Source organism: Periplaneta americana, chromosome 7 (genome assembly GCF_040183065.1).
Source record: "Periplaneta americana isolate PAMFEO1 chromosome 7, P.americana_PAMFEO1_priV1, whole genome shotgun sequence".
NCBI lineage: Eukaryota > Metazoa > Arthropoda > Insecta > Blattodea > Blattidae > Periplaneta > Periplaneta americana.
This window is the reverse complement of record NC_091123.1, coordinates 22,957,697-22,976,317: the sequence shown is the minus strand read 5'-3', so window position 1 is coordinate 22,976,317 and position 18,621 is coordinate 22,957,697. Positions and strand designations below refer to the sequence as shown.

General features: G+C 37.5%; 1 protein-coding gene across 4 annotated transcripts in view; it reads right to left on the bottom strand.

The window, feature by feature from the left end:
- Myo61F (Myosin 61F) overlaps nt 1–18,621 on the bottom strand; it is a 321,197-nt gene that overhangs the window by 50,190 nt on the left and 252,386 nt on the right. For all 4 annotated transcript variants that reach the window (XM_069830414.1, XM_069830415.1, XM_069830413.1 and 1 more), the window contains exons 2-3: nt 15,077–15,224; nt 6,494–6,609 (exon numbers count right to left, since the gene is read on the bottom strand). In XM_069830414.1, coding sequence (XP_069686515.1) covers nt 6,494–6,609; nt 15,077–15,224 — 264 coding nt within the window. The remainder of the gene's footprint in view (nt 1–6,493; nt 6,610–15,076; nt 15,225–18,621) is intronic.

Below are 18,621 nucleotides of genomic sequence, written 5' to 3'. Positions count from 1 at the left end.
CAAGGTATGTTCCGACTCCCTCGGAACTGTTGCAAAAATGAACAGTAGGTCGGAACCTCCTGTTCCGAAATAACAGTGTTCCGACTCCGAGCTGCTCACTTGCCCAGCTGTTGCGGGCTCGCAGTACCGCGTTGCATAAGGTATGTTCCGACTCCGAGATAACAGTCGGAACGTCGGAGCTTGTTCCGATGAACCAACGACAGCTGCAGTTACACTGTACTTGAAACTCTCACGTGGTTGGAGGGGGGCGCATGGACATTGAAATCCTTGCGGTGGCGCGAACTTTAATATCAACATTTGTAAGACTGGCCAATCATCTGTAATGTTATAGTAAGTATTCAATAATCTGTAATATTGATTCCCGCTTTATGGTTTATTTCACCATTAGTTGACTAATTCTGTTTTATAAACATTCTACAAAGTCATAAAGTACGCATACTATTATTAATTCATTGATCAGCTGATTCTATACAAAGGTTAAAGTCGTAAATGGTAATGAGTGGTTTAGTTACAATGTCTGTATGTCGTTTGTTGAGGTTAAGTCTGACAAGCACAAGTTTTTGTGCTATCTTCTCTGTTATCAAAGAACGACAAAAATGTTGTAGCATTATTTGTTGGAAACTACCCATATAAGTACTGATTTGGAGAGCGAGGTTTAATGCGAAGTTTAAATTACACTTTGGTAAAGATGCGATTCCAACATTTTACTAACCCACTGCGGGGTTTCCAGGTTTCAGTACTGCCAATATATATCTTTTTTATTTATGAAATTGTAATAATTATTATCATTATTATTATTATTATTATAACTGTGCATTAAGAAAAGTAAAAATAAAAATTAATGATTTGTTTTTGTTTATTATGTAATAGAGAGAACAGAAATTACATACCATATGTTTTAAATGTTATGTTATTTTTTTTTAGTTGGCTACCATGTCTTTATAACTTTATGTACGAAAACAAAGTGTTGTATTCTGTCCTTGTAGTCAACAGCTGTGTAATTACTAACATTAAGCTTTTGAGTTCTGTCCGCATGCACAGCAATTTTCCAAAATCGATTCGAATGTGCATTGCAGTGCCATCTATAGATAAGAATGTGTACTATGTCATGCCTATGAGTGCTCCAGTGTGAGCTGCATGGTGTTATTTGTCTATGGTGAAGAGGGAGGGTACTGTACCGTTCGTTTGAACGACTCTACGACTCCGACTCATCACCACTGGTGACTGTTATTTCGGAACTGTTATTTGGAACATAGTATTTTTTCGGAACCGGAACCGTCGGAACTGTTCCGGGAAAAGAACAACTTCGCCCATCACTACTAAGAAGCGATTGAGGTGGCAATGTCCGATACAGGAGGGAAGATAATGCGTGAAGGAAAATATCGGTGACATCATGCACTGTTTGCATTAGATAAATCCGTTACAACTTCCTCTGAAAAAGACTTGTCACCAGAATTGTCTGCTTGTACGTACAGCAGGATGGTGGCGACTTGGGATGCGGATATATGCGGTCAACATTGTAAATGTTTGTTTGTTATCACTGCCTTCACATAAGGTCAAAACTTAAAGTCTTCCTGCTGCTCTGGTAGTGTTGAATTCTATTTTTGTGGTAAGGGAATCTGTAAGGCGGAATTCATTATCTCAATGTTGGATGGTAACAGAGGATCTTGAATATACGACCATTAAATTTTGGCTGGAGTTCTATTGTTCATGGATAAAATTCTTTGCATGTTGTAACTTCTTCTTCTTCTTCTTCTTCTTCTGCTTCAAGCTGTAGGCTTAAAGCCCGTTGCGGCTCCTTTATTTCTTGTATCAATCTTTTTGCTGGTCGGCCGATACTTCTTTTTCCGGTGGGTACATAGTCAGCGATTATTTTCGGGGTTCTATCTTGGCTCATGCGTTGTACGTGTTCCTACCATTTCTGTTTATACTCATCTACAGTTTCTAACAGACTGTTAACTTTTAGACTGTTTCTTATTTCCTCGTTCCTGATGTGATCCAGTCGAGTTACTCCTACTACACTTCGAAGAAATCGCATTTCAGCTGCCTGTAGTCGACTTCTATCTTTCTCTTTTAACGTCCAAGTTTCACTCGCATATAAGCCCGTTGGTATTGCCATAACTTTATATAGTTTAATCTGTGTATCTTTCCTAGTTTTATTACGGAGTGTTCTTCTAATAGTCCCACATATATTGTTAAATTTGGCAATTTTATAATCAATATCTTTTTCATGAGTATATGATAGATGGCAGCCAAGGAAGTTAAAAGTATTAAATTGTTCTATGATATAGTTTTCCACTACTACCTTCGATCTCACCGCCCTTTTGCCCATAAATGCCATTACTTTTGTTTTTTCTTTCGAAATAGATTCATATCTTTCGTAATTTTATATAATTCAAATAGCCCCCTTTGTAACGTATCCTCGTCACTAGCTAATATAACTTGATCATCAGCAAAGAGGAGGTTTTTTAAGAATTTTTTGTTTTTAACGTTTTCTGTTGTAACTTTATGACACAAAAGATATGATTTTCTACTCTCCTTTTAAAGGAAATTCGACAGTTACATCGGTTCACAGCGCCAGAAACACGGAAGACATGACAAGACACACTTCCTGTGCACTGACTAACGCTTGTTTTGGTCGCTCAGTTTTACGGCACAAGTGCTAGCGCGCTGGTCTTCTATCCAAGCGACCCGGGTTCGATCCCCGTCCGGCCGTGATGGAATTTAAGACGTTACAGAGGAGTTTTATCGGGGTATTCCCGTTTCTATCCATCATTCCACCAAAACTCTCCATCTTCTCCTTATTTCATCTACCATCTAGTCGGCCTGATTGGCGCAGTTGGTATAGCGCTGGCCTGCTAAGCCCGAGTTGCGGGTTCGATCCCGGGCCAGGTCGATGGAATTTAAGTGTGCGACAGGCTCATGTCAGTAGATTTACTGGCATGTAAAAGAACTCCTGCGGGACAAAATTCCGAAACATCGGCGACGCTGATATAACCTCGGCAGTTGCGAGCGTCGTTAAAACAAAACATTCTACCATCTAATTAGTTAAAAATAGTCTGGGACGAAGACTTGGGAGTAATACGGGTTTTCGATGCGGATAAATGGTTTGGACTTCCGGACCCTGGGGCTTAGCAGGCTACTCGTCGTCCGAGGATGGACCTGGCTCTGTCAGGGCTGAGGCAGATTGGCCCGCCTGTCAACGTCGGATTCATGAATGCTACCCAGGCCATCTGTCGGTTTTGGACAGTCATTGCATATACAGAGTGTTAAAAAAGTTTTCAATATTTTAGGAGGTGCTAGTGTGCATCAAAATAAGAAAATAATGTCTAATAAACATGGGTCTTACAACACATACTTTCTGAGATCTGAACACTTGTTCGTAAGTGCTCAATGTGACGTCCATTCATGGCAGTGCATTCCTCTACCCTTCGGTGTAAGGAATCACGCACTCTTTGAAATTTGTTTTAATACGTTAATAAGAAAGTCCTGATAACGATCCCCAGTTAATCTCTGAGGTAGCACGTCTAATCTATCACCAAGAACGCCTGCCCATAAGTTGATTGAGAATCGGTGTTGATGACTTGTTTTTTCAACTGCATGGGGATTTTCATCAGCTCACATATGCTGATTACCAAAATTCACAACACCATCTCTGCTGAACCCCGCTCATATCTGCAACCTGACTTTAGTTTTCAGTATTCCTTGCGACGTATCAGTATTCCATGCCAGGGGTGTCAACTACGGTATGATTATCTGGTAGTCAGTGTTGCCAATTCAGCGATTTTCCCGCTAGATCTAGCGTTTTTCGGTGTTAGTTTAGCGGGTAAAATTTATGAAATTTGTATTGCTGATATAGGGATTTAGCGGGTATTTTTAGCACTCACAGCGGCAAAATAATATCATTTTACATTGACAATATAGCAATTTAGCGGTTTCTGCACGGCTTCACAGCGGATTTTTAAGAATCGAGTTGGCAACACTGCTGGTAGTCTGCTGTATTGTAGGACAGTAAAATGTACTGCCATGAATGGACGTCACATTGAGCACCTCCTATGAACAAGTGTTCAGATGTCAAAAAGTATGTTTTTAGGACCCATGTTTATTAGACATTATTTTCTTGTTTTGATGCATACTGTCACCTCCTAAAATATTGAATACTTTTTTATTAAACCCTGATAGAGCGCACAATGGGCCAGAGTAAGCCTAAGTGCAAATATCAATCCAGGGTCCGACCCTCGAAAAGCCAAGCCTAAGCTTTTCGTAATGAGCCATGTCTCTGACGTTTCTGACAACCAGGCCGAACACAACAAGTCAACCGGGACTGGTAACCAGAAAAGTGAAGAGAAAGTGATCTCATAAAGTAGAAAAATAGTCTAAAAATATTCAGCACATTTTCAACAAAATTACTTGAGGTTACCAGTGATTTACTGCGTGATGTAGAGCCCAATTAGTGATGTTCGGGAAACAGCCACACCCAAAAGACTATAAATTCTGCCTAGAACAGAAGTTTACTAAGAGATAGGAAGATGTGTGCACTTTCTGCCAACAGTGAAGGTCGCACATCAAAATACTTGTAATGAGCGTGCTGTGACTAAACTTAAAGCCTGTAATGGAGAATTACAGTCCCTCGACGAGTGCTTTACCGAGAATAGAAGTTTCGTGTCCGTGAAATGTATTTATTACGGTTCGACTCAACTCTTACTGGCATGAGGTAATGCGCAATAGGGTAGGCAAAACATAGTCGTTACCAGGCAACAGCAGGACATGCATTATAAAACAAAGCCGTACACATAAACAAGATAGGAAACATGATATGTTTAGGCATTTCTTTGTTATTACACTTCATTTCAAATTTAACGGTTTGGATTTTACTTAATTTTATTTTCCAACTGTTTCAAGAAACTAATACATGTTCAATGCTTTCAGTGAATCAGAAAATCTATTCAATTAGCTTTTTGTGATCGGTATTCATTGCTAAGTTTCATTACCCTACTGTGGCAGAGTGGTCAGACCTTTAGCCTGCCACGCAGATGGTTCGGGTTTGAATACCGGACAGGCCTGGGATTTTCTTGGGGGGTTTTCTGGGGGTTCTCCCGTTTTCCCATATTAGGCATCTACATCATTCCGTCAAATTTCTCCATTCCGTCATTCCATAGCATTTCCCGAACGCCGCGCCGGCTGGCAAACATGCGCCGTAGTTGAGTGTTATTTCAGGACTGTCGTTTTGGCGCACCCTGCACATTAAGTGAAAAGTCGAAAGACCTCAACTTTATACCTTGACCAAAACTACTTCCGACTTGACAGTTTACAGAGAAGGGGAACAGTGTTGTCATGTTGCCCATCTTTCGTGTAAGCGAGCGCGCTGCCGATAGAGTGCAGTAATGAAAGGCTGACATGAATGTATACATTTCAAATGAATTTGTTGAACACTAGGCATTAAAATTAATGTACATTATTATTTTTATCAGTCTATTATTATCATTATTATTACTATTATAGTATTTTTCTTTTCCAATATCGATAACAGTGCTCTTATTAATTTTAACACTAGCAGCAGTTCTCATTACGACTTGCGCCAAAGGTAAAAGAGGCCCGCCATTATCTTTTTCCCTCTCAAAATACTCTCTTACATCACACACCATCTCTCGCGCTTGACTCTTTAATGGGGCACCTTGTCCAATATTTTTTGTTCTCCGCCTGCCTTTTCTTCCTTCCGACATTGCACAAGTCACCTGTTTAGAAACTCTCGCAGGAACTAGAAAACGCACACTACTCACACACTCCACCAATAACAACGAAGATAATACGTCTAATATAATTTAAACGCAATAATTATCGAGACACTAAAACAATAATACAACTAAATAATGTTTTTAATTCACACAAAGCACGCGCTAACCAGCCAACTCAAAGTCATTCCGGGCACTGAATTCACCACTAGGACGTGGGATTTCACGTGCAGCTTGTAAACATAGATACGGCAACACCGTCCCGTTACCATGGTTACGCATCTCTCACGATTGGTTGATTTGAATGGTTGCCATGGTAACATGCTAAAGGCGCCATTTGTCAGGTCGGAAGTAGTTTTGGACAGACCATAGATGCCAATGAATCGGTAGTCTTTGAGCGTTGTATAGGTAATTTGGCCTTCGTTTCATGTCATTAACTTCCATTCGAACCAACATCGATGGTGTTTAGGTAAAATGGCTTAACCCACAAAAGAAAATTTGTTCAGGGACAGCAAAAATTAAATTTTAACATATTATTAGTAGTTACATTAAACGAAGGACTGTAAACAAGAAACATATCTTCACGTTTTGTAATTAAATTTTAACTAATTACAGCAAAAAAAGTCACATTTAAAAAAAATTACCTAAACACCATCGATATAATGAAGATCGATAATCCCAGAAATGTTGTCATTTCTCTGTTAGTGTAAGTTGCTAGATGCTCTGAGGAAATCAAAGGAATGAAAGAGATCATAACTTACATGTGTGGCGGTGCTTCGAAGAAATGTGTGTTCCGGTACTGCTTGATGTCTTCCGGAGTGTAGATGTTGAGGTTCTTGTAGGGGTTGACAGACACCAGCACCTGCCCGATGTATGTCTGTAAATACATTTAAATTATCTATTAATCTCGTCGCCTCTCTGGTAAATAGGTTTTTCTCCTATCTCTCTGATAAATAGGCAGTTTCAATACAATCTATGGAGTTATTCAGAATTCAGGCCATGTTTTAAAACGTTATGATTAAGGTTTACGTAAAAATAAGAACAGAGTTATATTCATGAATGGATTGCATATATTTATTGCCAAAAATGTTTAATGTAGAATATATATATATATATATATATATATATATATATATATATATATATATATATATACATAATTTGTTCTTCAATCATTCATTAATTAGAAATCACACTTTCAAACGTTTGAAAGAGCGACTCTACACTTTTTTATTCTCAAATATCCCTTGAAATATATTAAATGCTCACATCTCATCTCCTTACCCAATTAATCTCATAATTAGTATAGATAGAAATTTGGTCTATAAATAAATTTCTCATATAGGCTATACGAACATATTCAAAAACGCCTCTTTTTTTCTGTTCCAAATGCACGCAACCTCAAGTCTTACTGTGCTAGTTAGTATTATTGGTGACAGAGAGATGGTATTTGAGAGTAGAGTCCGAATATTCACCATGCTATTACCTGACATTTCGTATTACAGTTTGAAAAAAACTTTAGAAATAATTCAAACAGGTAATCAGCCCATACAGAATTCGAATCCGCGCCCAAGCCCAGCTTCAGATCTCGAGTCCCAATCGCTGCCGTCTGAGCTACGCTGGTGGCTTTCACGAACACTCAGTAAGAAGGCTAAAATGCTGTACTGTTGCGAAAAGAATCTATAAAGGGAAAGTATGTGTCATTTTCGTGAAGTCAATTTTGAATTCATATATTAACATTGGTGAATGCTAATATCAGAGATACGACAGAACATTGTATATGACACCAATGAACAATTTATCTGCGGTCAATAAAGAGCCATATTTTCCAGATTGGAGGAACAAACAAACAAGCACACTTTTCCTTCTTTATACGGAAAGGCACGAAGACTAGCATCACAGTCTGTGACTTATTGTGTTTTACAACTCCATTACGCAGGAATGTTATTGAAATTCAAATGATCGCTTTCTTGTAGGTATCGTGACTTAGCTATGTAGCGTCATCTATAGATTCAGTCATATGAATTTTTTTAAAAGAAGTATAACGATCAAAAGTAGGCGAAATCACTTACTATTCACAACTACCAATATAGGAAACGAAAGTATAGTGCGGCCAAGGGACGAATCGTATCGGAAGCAGGTCGCTGCTGGGCCTACGTTTGTTGTCATCAGTTTGTGACAAAATTACAGACTTTTAGCTCGCGCAAGGAACGATTACCGAAAAGCAATAGTGGCATTGCTGTCTGTTTTGACGTGTGTATGTAGGCACGACGTGTGTATGTAGGCACGCCGAGGGGGCGAGAGTTGCAGGCCGATAGAAGCACTGTCTCTTCCAACAGATGAGGAGATCGCTGTGGAAATGAAGAACGTAGCAAGAGAAAAATTCGAAGCTAATTAAACGCGCAACATATGTTTACGAAAGAAATAATAATACCGTGCGATACAAGACACGTATTTACATGCAATGGCACAAAATAAAGTAGTAAAGTAACTATCACAACGCAAGACTGATTTTATCGATGTCTTTCTCTTCCGACTGTACTCTTGAATATCATTCAAGCTATCTTGTGACCTTTCCTGGCGCCCTCTCTTCCTTATCGCATTGTTTCATTCGCATTCCTTCCTTCGGTATTCCCTGCTTGCGAGACCTACCAACTTTCATGCATAATACGCGAGTCACTCGTAATTAGCCCACGATTCCGCTGTCCCGCATTGATATGATTATCTCTGGAATTTGAAAGTGATGGAATAATTTTCGTATTTAATGTTGTTTTCTTCCCATTTCTATTATTATTATTATTATTATTATTATTATTATTATTATTATTATTATTATTATTATTATTATTAAATACTCGTCTCCCGAATTTCATTTCTCATAGGTTGGCAGGTCTGATGTTACATGCGCTCTGTGATTGTCAAAAATGACGTAAGACATTTAGTTCAGTATTTCGCCGATACGGCTGAACGTATGGTCCCACAGTATTTGGATTTCGAAGAGAGAATTCTATACGTACCAAGGTGGTAATAAAAACTGCAAAAATGTTCTCATTATTACTCATTAAAAAGGAAAAGTTGTACAGCAATCGAAACCTTAATCTGTAAGTTAGTATATAGGGTAAAGGTTGGTAATATTATGATAGTTATTTTTGACAATTTATTATACAATTTTACTAAGCGACAGGAAGATCGGTTTTTGCGTCAACGTATTAAGGGAATGTTCGTGGACAAGTTACTGCACAAAACCGGTCCTTCTCTCGCTCAGTAAAATTGTAATAAATTTCCAAAAACAACTATCACAATATTACTCGTATCACAGTATTACCAAGCTTTACCCATGAAGAATTGGGTAAAGCACATTTGTGTATGTTAATACAGAAAGTAAAATGATTGAGTCATATCTTGCAGAATTACTACGCATTCAACAGTTTTCAGAGTAATTTTATGGCCGCGAAACCTTCCATTACATCCTATAAATAATTATGATAATGGCTTCAGAATTGTTTTGACATTTACGATGTGGCTAACGTAAGAAGAAGACTTATTGATTAATAAAATTGAAGGAAACGAAAAGCTTTGAAAGAGGTTGTGTGTGCACGACACGGATTGTGATCACCCACTCTGTATACATAATCACGTGCGTGAAGCAGAGGCCCGTGCCCTTTCGTTTACAGGCAGTGACACGAGCCCGTCTTGTGGAACGAGGGGGCACGCCGGACCTGCTTCCGTTAAAACAACACTAACCCACAAAGCACGACAACACCTGTTTACGAAGCGATGAAGTGTCTTTAAACCTTTCGAACAATGGAATAGGCCTTGTTCTTCTATTTCTAATTATAAAAGGCATGAATAAAAATTTTGCGCTGTATCAAGGACACTTCGGCATGTACTGTAGAATAATTCACCCAGTTTTGGGAATGAAACTACAGTTGTGTTAGTTTAGGGTTACCATGAGAAGAAATTCTATGGGAGGACATGGAATCTAAAATAAGAGGACATAGCTGAAAAAATAAGGACTTCTTAAAAATTGGTATGAACAAAATTAAAGATTAAAACAATGACTCACCTTAGTTTTCTCACTAGTTGCTGGATCAGTATTACATCTGTACCCTACTTATCGTTGCATCCCACTTTGTGCACAAGAGCCTGAAAGGACCAACTTATATCTTGTAACAAATAACTATGGAACTGTTCACAGGACATGTTCTTGAAATTATATTTCACCACAGACTACTATATACAGTCGCGAAGCTTGAGGTGATTTTTTGCAAATCTCGTGATAAAGCGCTCCAAGCGGTTAGCAACTAGAAACAATAGACTGTCCACGGTCGACTTTGGACTGTGTCGTATTTCCATCGAGTGCTAGCTCGTTGCGTATTTCACATTGATGCTTGTGAAATGTTCGTTATTGGTTGTAATGAAAATGTTAATGGCTAAAATACAATAATTGGAATAATAATATTTTACTAGAGACGTAGAAAAATTAAGTTTGTTTTAATGAAATTTATTGATCACGTTTTATTTTCAATTGTGGTGGGATTATTATTGCTTAGGCCTACTTTTTTTTTCAAAGGATATGTTTTTAATTATAGCTGTTAATTTTGTTGTTATTTTTATTTGTTACTTTACTAGAGACGTAGAAAAAGTCTGTTACAATAACATTTATTGATCACGTTTTATTTCCAATTCTGGTGTGATTATTATTGCTTAACCTCATCCCACTTTGTTAACTACGTAAGCCTACACTACAAGTACCGGTACACGTAAGTTAATCCATTAATTCATATTTCCATTATTATTGTTGTAAAGGGAAATGAAAATTAATATTTATTGGTTTCATAGTTAATTATCGCTATAATCTTGAATGAGTGAAGCTATTATAGTAAATTTCAGTTCGTTTTGCACAAACAAAAATTATATTAACCTATTTCTTGCAGGTATCTTCGAGTTTATGGTGGAACTTTATATGCCTCATTAAAATAATAAATTAACTTTATGCATTTAATATTTCAATAATGGAAGGAAGGTGTTAATTTTTCCAAAAGAACACAACGAAAGTGTAACATATTTTGTCGTCTATTAGGAGAGAGATCTGCGATGATGAGGCGATAGTAGCGATCCTAGTGGTGGGCAACTACCCATGTTTGCATTTTTACTACATATTGAGCTTCGCGACTGTATATAGTAGACTGTGGTTTCACCATGATGATACCTCTGACTGTCTCCGTTAATATGCGATTTCGTTCTTTTGTCCATTGAGCAAATATTAGGGAAAATACTCTCTCAGCACTTCCATTGTGACTTGGGATAAATAAATAGAATTGACATATTTTTAAGAGTTCAAGTTTCAGTGCTCGCAGAACTATTAGAATTGAAGAATTTGCACCATTGATTATCTTCAATGTTTGTCAAAACTAACTTGATTGGCATATCTTTGTACATTGCAGAATAAAATAGATAAAATAGCTTAGAATCATGAACAGTGACATTTTTAGAGTGTAAGAATTCAATGCATGTCAATAGGTCATCGTATTTTGTGTTTTTTATGTCCACCAGCTTCAACAATTGAAAGCAGTTAAATTCTTTCATAGGTTTTTCACCATTTGTTTAGATATTCTATGCATAATATCGCACATTCGGATGGTAACCCTATGCTAGTTTGAATGCTTTACTTCTGTTTCGCTTTACAGATGGAGAAGTAATTAATTAATGAAGGGTATGCAATATACACCGTGTTTCATAAAGATTTGAGGGTTTAAAAAACTTTATTGTGAGTAAACTATTGAACAGAACGAACGAGGAACTCAAACAGTTTTCTTACACCTACAAATGTTTAATGTAAGTACCATGGTTGATGCGGCACACATCCACACAATAGTCTAGTCTAGTTCTTGCCACACTCGCATCAACATGGACCAGTCGATAGTATCAACCGCTGCTATGATACACTGCTAAATTTCTCCGATATTACGCTGCATCGGTGATACGAATACCTTATCTTTGATGTAATAGAATAAAAAGAAGTCACACGGTGTCAGGTACGGTGATCGTGGGGGCCACACTGTTGTTTTTAACATGTCCAGTTCTCTAGCTACAGCCTCTGTTGATTTCTATGGGCTGAGCACAAACATGTCTGCACGATCCCTGTCTTCCTCTGAGGTTGATGGGCGACCAGGCGATTTTCCTTTGCACAGAAAACCTGTTTCTTTCAATTATTTGCGAATTGAGTTTTCACTAAGTGGGTTCTTTTTTAATGTTATACGAAATTCACGTAGGACAGTAATCGCTTATCTATCACAGTCTAGTATATACAGTCACGAAGCTAAATGCGTAGGAAATAAGTATCCATAGATAGTTGCTAACCACTAGGATCGCTACTATCGTCTCATCATAGATAATGCGAAATAGTACCTGCACAGCCTATTGTTCCTAGTACCCTCATCAACTCAAGCTTCGTGACAGTATATACTAGACTGTGGATCTATTATCATTTCAGTTTATAAGTTACATGAATTCGTCTTGTATTTTTACAGACAGCTGTATCGCAGTTTTACGTAGAAAAAAAAGTGAACGAAATTTTACAGATAAAAAACAACATTATTCCGACCCATTGTTACATTGGCATAAGCATTCCTTCCGATTCGTATGTCTTTTCTTTCAAAGATTTAATTTGTGACACGGCACGTGAAAGCAGTTTTCTCTGGACTTGATTTGTCATAGTTAACAATGGAAGATAAAGTCTTGCCCAAGCAAACTTACTTAACCTTATAAATTAACGAGATACCGTAACAGTAGCGGACGAGTTTCTTATTGTTATGTAACGCTATAATTACAAAAAACGTGCAGACCTTTGCCTCCTCGTGAAAGTTTCATTGAATGTTATAAACAGACAATAATTCAGGTTCAGTACGACTGTAGATGCACTAAAATTATGATGTCCTTGTGTTACATGTTCGGATTAGCATTGTCACAGGAGGTTACTACAGTTTTTGGTTCGACACCATCCCATGCGACCATATTTTCATAATATTACGTCAGTAAACATCCGTTTACAAAAGATTGCAGCTTTTATTGGACTGCAGATGTTATAAACCAACCAGGTCTATTTATATGTATTTATTATATAGGGCATACGTGCAAGTAGGCCCATATATACTTATGAGTATGGCTTCTATTATCACCGCGGCCTCATGCTTAACATGTCGGCATCATACAATAACGTGCGGTGTGCTTTTAAAACATAATTTTGCCGACCGATTGTTGCTCTGTAGGTTTCACTCTAAGCGTCACGTTGTCACGTCTACTTCCTCGATAAGAATAAGCACTAGTTTGTTATATTGTTAAATGGCTATTATTATTATTATTTCATATACGAGTACGTTGACACTCTTAACTCTTAATAATAACTCTTTAATAATAATTTTTAATCACATACCTTAATGTTCGTCCTCAGTACAAGGCATTGCAACCTCGGTTTTAGTCCACTTGGATTAGACAAGTAGGTGTCATTTAATAATGGAAGCAGCTTATTGGTTGCAACATTGAAATTGAGGCAAGTGACTGGAGCGGCGACACAAGAAATTGAAAAAAAAATACTACAATTAAATTTCAAAGACCTGCCGAATGTTATACACGAGGCCGCTCAAAGACCTGCCGAATGTTAACCATGAGAGCGCGGCGATAATATATATGTTTGCTCGTATGTGTGGATGTAAAATGTGTGCATGCAGGTATAGAAGGATGTCATTCGGATTATATTGGAGGATTTCGTGAAGAATTGTTTTCAGAACATGGTAGGGATGATAGTAGGGGGAAGAAGAATAAGTGCATAAGATATGCTGATGATATGGCGTTGTTAGCAAAAAGGGAGATGATACTAAGGGATATGCTAATGGAGCTAAATGATACCTGTGAGCAGTATGGAATGAAGATAAATGCTAACAAGACGAAGACCATGGTTATCGGAAGAAAAATAAAGAAAGTAAAAACATGCGAATTTGGAATAAGGGAGTAGAACAAATGGACAGATTCAAAGTGATTTGTGTGGCATTGTAATGGGGCAGAAATATGGATATTACTACGAAGTGAAAACAAACGACGGGAAGCATTAATTTGAAATATGGATATGGAAAAGAATGGAGCTTGTGAAATGGACAGACACCGTAAGAAATGAAGCTGTACTGGGAAGAGTGGGTAAAGAAAGAATAATGCTGAAGCTGATAGGAAGTCAAGAAAAAGAAGTTGGCTGGATCAGTGACTGAGAAGAAACTGCCTACTGATGGATGCACTGGAAGGAATGGTGAACAGGAAAAAAAATTCGAGGAAGATGTCAGATGATAGACAACATTAAGATACATGGATTATATGCGGAGACTAAGAGGAAGGGGGAAAAGAAGGAAGATTGGAGAATGCTGGGTTTGCAGTAAAGGACCTGCACTTAGGCAGAAAACTATGAATGAACGACTGAATGAAATGATTAAGTATAGAAGAAACACTGAGTTTATACCCTAATTGTTACAAGAATTGGTATATGTGGTAAGATGAATTATCTGTTAGGCAATTAAGTGATGTAGCCTTCGGATTTTTCTGCGAGCACTGTAACTTTCTCAGAACTCTTAAAAATATGTCAATTCTATTTATTTATCCCAAGTCACAATGGAAGTGCTGAGAGAGTATTTTCCCAATATCTGCTCAATGGACAAAAGAACGAAATCGCATGCTAATAGAGACAGTCAGAGGTATCATCTTGGTGAAATATAATTCCAAGGACATGTCCTGTGAAGTTACATAGTTATTTGTTACAAGATATAAGTTTGTCTCTTCAGGCTCTTGTGCACAAAGTGGTCTCCACCGATAAGTAGGGTACAGATGTAATACTGATCCAGCAACAAGTGAGGAAACTAAGGTGAGCCATTTTTTTTAATTTATTTATTTTATGTCGCTTTAACTTAGGAAGTCATATCGCGACAATACATAAACAATTCTTAGTTTACATAGAGTTTACTGTATTACAATAATCATTTTAGATACATTTGTAAATGTTGATAGCTTTCAGAAATTTAATTAAGTTTGAACTGAATGACGAGTTGTTTAGAACTGTTGATAAGTCTGTTGGTATATGGAATTGATCTCGATGAAGGTGATATAGTGGACATTCAGAAATTAAATGGCGTACAGAGATCCTACTGTGGAAGATTTTATAGACTCTGCTCATTTATGTAGGTACGTCGTAGTGTTTGAAATTGGTCGTTTTCGACTAGGAATATAGCTGAAGCCTCAAAGGTGACTCATATACATATATCAGTAAGTTATCGGTGCCAGGTGGCCTGGCTGATATGCCTTACGTAAATGAGGTTCTCCTTGAAGCGCTTCCTCAGGTTGTCCACGAAGGCATCCTCACTCTGGAAGTTCTCGAGGAGCACGAAGTCCTGCACTCCGACGCGGTCTCTGGCGTGAAGGTCTCGCTCCATGGCCCCTGTGGCGGTGCCCGACCTGAAAACAAACAAAACACGATTCATAGCAATTTTACGTTCCACTGCCTTGTAATAAAATGAAAGAAATAATCGAAACATGTAGATATCCAAAACAAAGTCACACGTTTTAGTGCGGTGCAAGAGATGAAATTCTAAGAAAAAAAAAAAAAACAGAACATCTACAGTCAATAGGTTGGGTTGCTAGGAAACGCAAATGCTGAACAGTTGATACTATAGGAAAAAAAAATAGTGTGAGGAGGTCTTATAATTAAATTCGTTTACTATAATATTGCGAATGATATCACAGTTTATGTTCTATTTTTTTAAACTGTTATTCGATAAACATAGGCCCTACAATTTAATACGCACCCATACAAAACGATGAACTTTTCTTTTCTGGATTACACACAAAACGCATTTTCGTAACCCCAAAGTTAAGGCATTTAACTTCATTCATAAGTTGTATGGTTTAAATAGACGCATGTAAGTAATTCTGAAGCGAAGCGAATTACAAGAAAAGAATTTTTTTTTCACATGAGCAGTTTATCCTGATATCACTCGTGGTAACGTGGAAAGAGAAGTGTAGGCCTATGTGGTTTTCCATGCGGTCCTCTCTCATCATTCTCTATTTAATCTTCTTATAAAAAACAAATTTTATATAATCAGTTACTTTTTCAATTTAATTATACAACTTTAAAATCTAGACGATTAATAAATAGGCCTAGCCAAATTTTACTCTATAATACTGTTAATGGTATAGTGAATAACTTTGATTTTCTTAAATTTCTTCAGTAGAACTGAAAAGCTTATATTTACAATAAAACAGTCGAACATCACTAAACGTATGTTACATGTCTTAGTATTTCTTATATAAAATAATATGCCAAATTACGCATAACTAGACTTAAAAATAATTTGTATCTAAAAATCAAATATTTTTGTTACAATGAAGTGACAATTCAGTTAAACTTGCGAGTCTATGTAAAAAAGTATAAAATTAGTTTTTATACAAAATAACTACCAAATTTATTATTCTAGTGAAATTGTATTCACATTGATATGTATACTATAATAAAATACAAATAAATTGAATAATTAAAGGAAGAAAATCTCATCTAAATAAGAGGACTCGGGGAAGGATGCAAGAATACTTGTAGCATTAACCGCGCTAAATGGCGATACCAATGCGCTGACGTAGATATTGACTGCTTCGAGGGTCCCCAAAAAGCTGCACTAAACTTCTGCCTATGGTGGAGATGAGGGCTTTGGCTTCACTACACCATGATCCAAACGTTTCAACCGCAAAAGGGACAAGAATATAATTATCTGCAAGATGTTTATATTTATGGTGTTTACTGACAGGGCACTTTCTGCTGCAGATCCTGGTGTCAGAGGTTGAAGACAGATGAGAAGGGGCCAGTGTATCCACACATGTGGAATCCCAAATTAAGGATTTGCCTACACGTGTCTTGAGATTTTCCACACAATATAACCCAATGCAAACGATCGGATCTCTTGTCTAGCGAGGATAATGACGCTATCTCTCACCACTCGCTCTGTCGAGGCTGTCAACACTTTCGACGACATTGCCCTGCTGCTGTTCAGTCTTGCTTGCGATATTTCTTCTCCTAATGTAATAGCTATTAGATTACCTACGTCCATTTTTGGCTTTTCTCATAAAAATTCTCTTAATTTCAAAATCCATAATCCAATCATGTTCATAACCTTATTATTTACAAAAATATAATTGATGTCTTCTTGTTAATCCTAAGGGATCTTATTATCTTATTCTTTCGCTGAAATTACCTCCATTAGTCCTGTACTTAGGCTTCTTACGAATACCTATGTGGTCTGAATATACAGTATAATATCGTAGTGTGTGCTAGTTCGTACGTCAGCCCTGGACATAAGAGGGTAAATTGAAGTGACGTAGAAACCCCACCATTGTCCTTTTCGCTACCATCGCCTTATAAACAAACGCAGAGTAAGGCTCTGTGCATCAGTGGTGGATTTTAGGCGACCAGCGAGAGCCAAGCGTTCGTAGAAGCCTGATACAATCCGTCACTGACCTACCTGTCCGCTAGTGCCGTACCAAACATAACTATCTCAGCCTGGGAAGGTGGAGTGGGAGTTGAGGGATGGTCGGCACTGACTCAATCAAATTAATAGCGCCCAGGCCTGACGTACGTACTGTATTAAATTTAATAAAATTATGTAATTTTCCATCTATGTTTTCTGTAATTGAGGTCAAGTAGGTACATTTATTTTCATAACATTTTTCCTTATTCACAACTCTACTCTTATTTCTGTTGATTGTACTGGCGTCCATGTACATCTCTACTTTATGTACAGTGGCTGTAGCTAGCGAATTTATTCTGTGATGCTGTGAGATTCCCGTGGGGCCTTCTCGGCTCGTTTGGCGCCACCGTGCATCACTCCCAATGGCAATCCTCTTTACATAATCTAAAGCGACACTAACCTATACAGCCGTACTCCTAAAATTTTAGTTTACGTCTTGTGATATGTCTGAATATGCTATACCGTAGTCTGACTATCATGAGTGCATTGAGTATTACAAATAGTGAAGTCGGTAATTGTAGGGACATAATCCGTCAATTATTTAATTAAATTATTTATAAATTTATTATTTTGTTTATAACCAGAGGTGCTAACTTTTGAAGTGGGTTATCAGTAATCCCATAGTGCGTGTGCCCCCTTCTGATAAAGGATTATGTAATTATACGTTACCTGTCACTTCTTTACGAGAAAAAATATTTTGTAGCATGTTTTGCATTTAGCAGCTGCTATTCTGTAAATTATTTCTTGAAGTATGCTTTCCTTGTGAAGTCACCCGGATCTTCTATACTTCGTCCCTTAATGTCTGATAGGAGAAGTAAACATTGCCGGCAGAGGAGGAGAGAAGTATAATTGCTATTCAACCAATGACAGAAGTCTCATTCCACGCTTGACTTGAAGTTGGGCGGGGGTAGAACGCTTCAGACCGCCCAACTTCAAGTCAAGCGTGGATTGACATCCCTGCCATTGGTTGAGCCGGCAATGTTTACTTCTCTATCAGACATTATGAAACGAAGTATAGATCGGAAATAATTCCAGTGTTGAAGTGTTTAAGAAAATAAATAAAAACTGAGGCTGCATAAACACATGTAGCCTGAGTTTTGATTTTTTTTTCTTACAACACTGAAGGCTCTTGCCGTAGGAGAGCGAGGAACACCTAGTACTGTAAATACAACTTTATTTACTTAATATTTTTTACAAATCTACAATTTTGACTCTGTTTTCATTTACTGTAATCTATTTAGGAAATGTATCGCATTGGTAAGCTGTAAATGCCTCTTATGGCCGTATTCATAGACATTTTTAGCGCGGGCTTTCGGAGGATGATCAGCGTTTTTCGT